This window comes from Melanaphis sacchari, unplaced genomic scaffold (genome assembly GCF_002803265.2).
Source record: "Melanaphis sacchari strain LSU unplaced genomic scaffold, SCAv2.0 Contig11_pilon_pilon, whole genome shotgun sequence".
Taxonomy (NCBI): domain Eukaryota; kingdom Metazoa; phylum Arthropoda; class Insecta; order Hemiptera; family Aphididae; genus Melanaphis; species Melanaphis sacchari.
The window spans coordinates 2,290,643-2,294,314 of NW_020270469.1; the positions used below are offsets into that span (position 1 = coordinate 2,290,643).

Sequence of the window (3,672 nt, forward strand, 5' to 3'; positions counted from 1 at the left end):
GTTTCCTCGTATTTATTATATATACCTTCGTTTTTTTAAGAATATATTATTTAAATATACGTTTTACTACTTTTTTTCTTTTATTAGTTACCAATATTTAAATTATGATAGTATTATCCACTTTCTTTCGGTTTTCATAAGGATGAAAGTTGCAAAAAGTTATGGTTAAAAGCTTATAGAATTGACTTATGTTTACTGTCATATAGAGTTTGTGGGGCTCATTTTTCAGATAAAGACTTTTTACAAACAATTATTTAAAAAGTATTGTTATACCAGAAAATAATTATATACGGCCAGAACCATCAATATCCACAAATACAGGTATCTATTAATTAAATTTTGTAGATAACAATTAATAATTTAGAGTTAAATCTTATCAATTTATTGTAGTTTTTGAATCGTCTCATCAGGAAATTGTCACTGCTCACTTGACATAATCATATTAGGTATCAACAAATAGTATTTTAACTTTAAGTACACCAGAAACGTAGTATAAGTTCTATTTTATATACTTATAACTGTATCAGTATTAAGTGGCGCCGAGTCATATAAATTTAAGTGAAATAAAATCAAAATATTCACACACCCACCTCCCACTGAGGATTTTTACATATTATTTTCCAGTTGATCTTTTAGTTATTTATTTAATTATTTAGTATATGTATTATGTAGTATAAAAACAAAAATATACAAATAAAACCATCCACCCTCTTTATTATAAAATAAAGAGATCGCTTTAGTTCATGTATAGGTTAGACGCCACTGAACAGTATAACCTATTAGTAATAAATTATCATACTAAAAACTAACTAAAAAAAAAAAAACTAAATTTTTGGGAAACCAATTTGTACCGAATTAGTGTAAATTAGTAATGTCTCTGAATTTTAAATTATTTTCTTACTAACTTTATCATCGGTTTTCTTTTGTACAAAACCTAATGATTGTAAGTATTAATTATTTTAACAATATTTGATAATGAACGTTCGGAATGTATGATAATAACAGTACCTAATAATCTCTTAGATTAGGTTAAAGGGTTCTACCCTTAAATTTAAATCTTAAAAAATTATTCATCTATGGCCCTGGTTTATACTTCTCAATCATAAATTAATCGAGTTATTGACATTTTAAATTATTACATAATCTTAACCTAATGAAACAAAAACTATTGTAATTACTGTTAATTTCAAATAATAGTCAATACACAATATAATAATATCGTTAAAGATGTGAGGAATAAATGGTGTGGTTTAATCAAATTCCCATAATTTTTTTTCTCTTTCTTTTTTTTCTTTTTCTTCTTTTTCTTTTTCTTCTTTTCCTTTTCCTCTTCTTCTTTTTTCTCCTCTTCCTTTTTCTTGTCTTCTTCTCTTTTCTTTTTTCTCTCCGGGTACATTGTATCATTTATCCATGTTGAAAAATAATTTACGAACGTCTGCACATCCTGCATGTAAGGTACTCCACATGCCAAATCACTTCTATTGTAGTTTAAATAAAAACTACATACTCCATAAAGCTTGTTGTTGCAAATAACTGGACCACCGCTGTCTCCCACACAGGACATTTTTATGTAATTCGGTGTCGTCGGTTCTGAACACAAATATTGTGGCCATGTGTCTTTTATTATAAAACTATATCAACAAATCATAAATTCAATAAATATTAACTAATTTATTAGTGTTTATTGTTTATTTTTATCTACCTTTGGTACATTTTACAATCAAATTGACCATGTCTAATTTTAGTTTTTATCATGTATCCTATGTCGCCCTCACCACCAGAACTATCTGTCCTACCAAATCCAATACATGTACATGTCAAGGCCGTATGATTGGCAAATTCTTCAGGCTTGCCACCAATATCTATATATTTATTTACATTCGGGAATGAGCCATCTAGCTATTTAAATAAATAGTTAATAATAATGTATCTTGTATATATCATGGTATAATTTACAATAGAAAATTTATTTATTATATTGTAGATAATAAATAATAAATATAATAATAAACAATTTGTAAAATATTAATACATTTTTTTTTTTTCAAAAGAGGGATGCAAGCATTTAGTGAAAGAATGCAACCAGAAGTTATCAAATAGTAGAGGGATATTATGACGTGTAATAAATACGCCGTGTACGCATTAATGAATCAATGTTATTTTAACTGTTTTGATGAATCTTTATATTAAATTAATTATAATAAAGGGCGGTCGGTGGTTAGTTATGTACGAACAATAAAAAAAAAAAAATAAATGGAGAATAAAATTGATTTCCTAAATAATATTTATTATTTTGAAACGGAAAGGGCCCCATAACCCCCATACAAATCTAGATGTTAATCTTGAAGCAAAAGAATATAAAATGATATAACTAAAATAGTAGGTACTGGTTAAGTCATTCAAATCATTCAATAGGAACGATGGTTCCTTGTATACAATACTTATCTTTAAATGATTCACAGAAAAAAAGAAAGTCACTATGTGAATTAAAAACTAGGATTCTAAAATAAAGTTTGTGCCATTGTGGTTAGGCCTACGTGGTAAAGTAGTTAACGCTAATCTATAATCTGAAAGATGCACACTTTAGAAATTTGCGTAAACTCGTAAAAATTTGTAGCTGTGTCTCGTGGTTCTTGGGCACCAAATTACAACTGCACAAATATATAGGCAATGTGTAAACTAAAAAACAAGAACTTTTAATGGGACTAGACAGCTTGAAATTCATAGATTCCATAAAGAAGAATCTTAGCAATTGTATGGCTTTACAGAAAATTTTATTCAAGTGAGCATAAATTTAGGACAGCGATTAAACATATATCTGCAATATATAATATGCGAATGGTCAAGTACAAATAAGCAGTAATATTGTTAATTTAATTAAAAAAATAAGTTCACTTACTTTAAACAAACTAATGTCTCCTCTTACAATCTTTGATTCTGGGTCATAAGTTTTGTGTATGTAAGCCACTTTAACATTTCGAAAAAAATTATTTCTTATAGCTGATCCTTGATATACCTATTACATTGCAATTTTAATTGTTTTTTTTTTTTTTGTAGTTGATGTGATATATCTAATATAGCTAATTACATGGGATATATTGGATATTTTATAAGTAAATTTACTTTTATTAAACGTATGCTTTTTCCGTGGACACAATGGGCAGCGGTCAATACGTACAATTCTTTTATCAATGTGCCGGTACAAAGCGAATAAGTCTTCAAGTCCGGAGAATATGAATGTATAGTCACTACGTATGGAAATTCGGAAGGATCATATATTTCACCATTAGCTATAAGTCCTTTGTCGATGTTATTAGTAGAATTAAGTTCAGATAATGTTTTTTTAATTGACAGTAATAAAATGATTATAATTTTCATCTTGTTTTCAACGATTACTATTTGTATATCTACATTATATTAAAAATATGTACAATACACTTTTTTATTATCATGACAACATTATTCTTTTAAAAAACATTTATAAATCTATGTAAATTTACATTCCTCTAAATAAAAAATGGTCATATTTTTTCTGTAGGTATGTACACGATAAATAGTCAATACTCAATAAAATGATTAGGTTTTTGACGTCGAGGGTTTAGATAACAATGATTGGATGTAGTTAGTAATTTAGAGTGGTCAAAATAAACATTTTTTTTTTTTTTGTTAATT

General features: G+C 27.0%; 1 protein-coding gene across 1 annotated transcript; it reads right to left on the reverse strand.

Moving 5' to 3' along the window:
* Positions 1-283: 283 nt before the first annotated feature.
* On the reverse strand, positions 284-3,378 carry LOC112604285 (chymotrypsin-1-like). Its single transcript, XM_025353251.1, has 5 exons — positions 3,124-3,378; positions 2,900-3,016; positions 1,703-1,899; positions 1,205-1,631; positions 284-325 (listed from the first exon to the last, which is right to left on the reverse strand). Exons 1-5 carry the CDS (start codon positions 3,376-3,378, stop codon positions 284-286), a joined length of 1,038 nt encoding a protein of 345 aa, XP_025209036.1.
* Between the last annotated feature and the right edge of the window lie 294 nt (positions 3,379-3,672).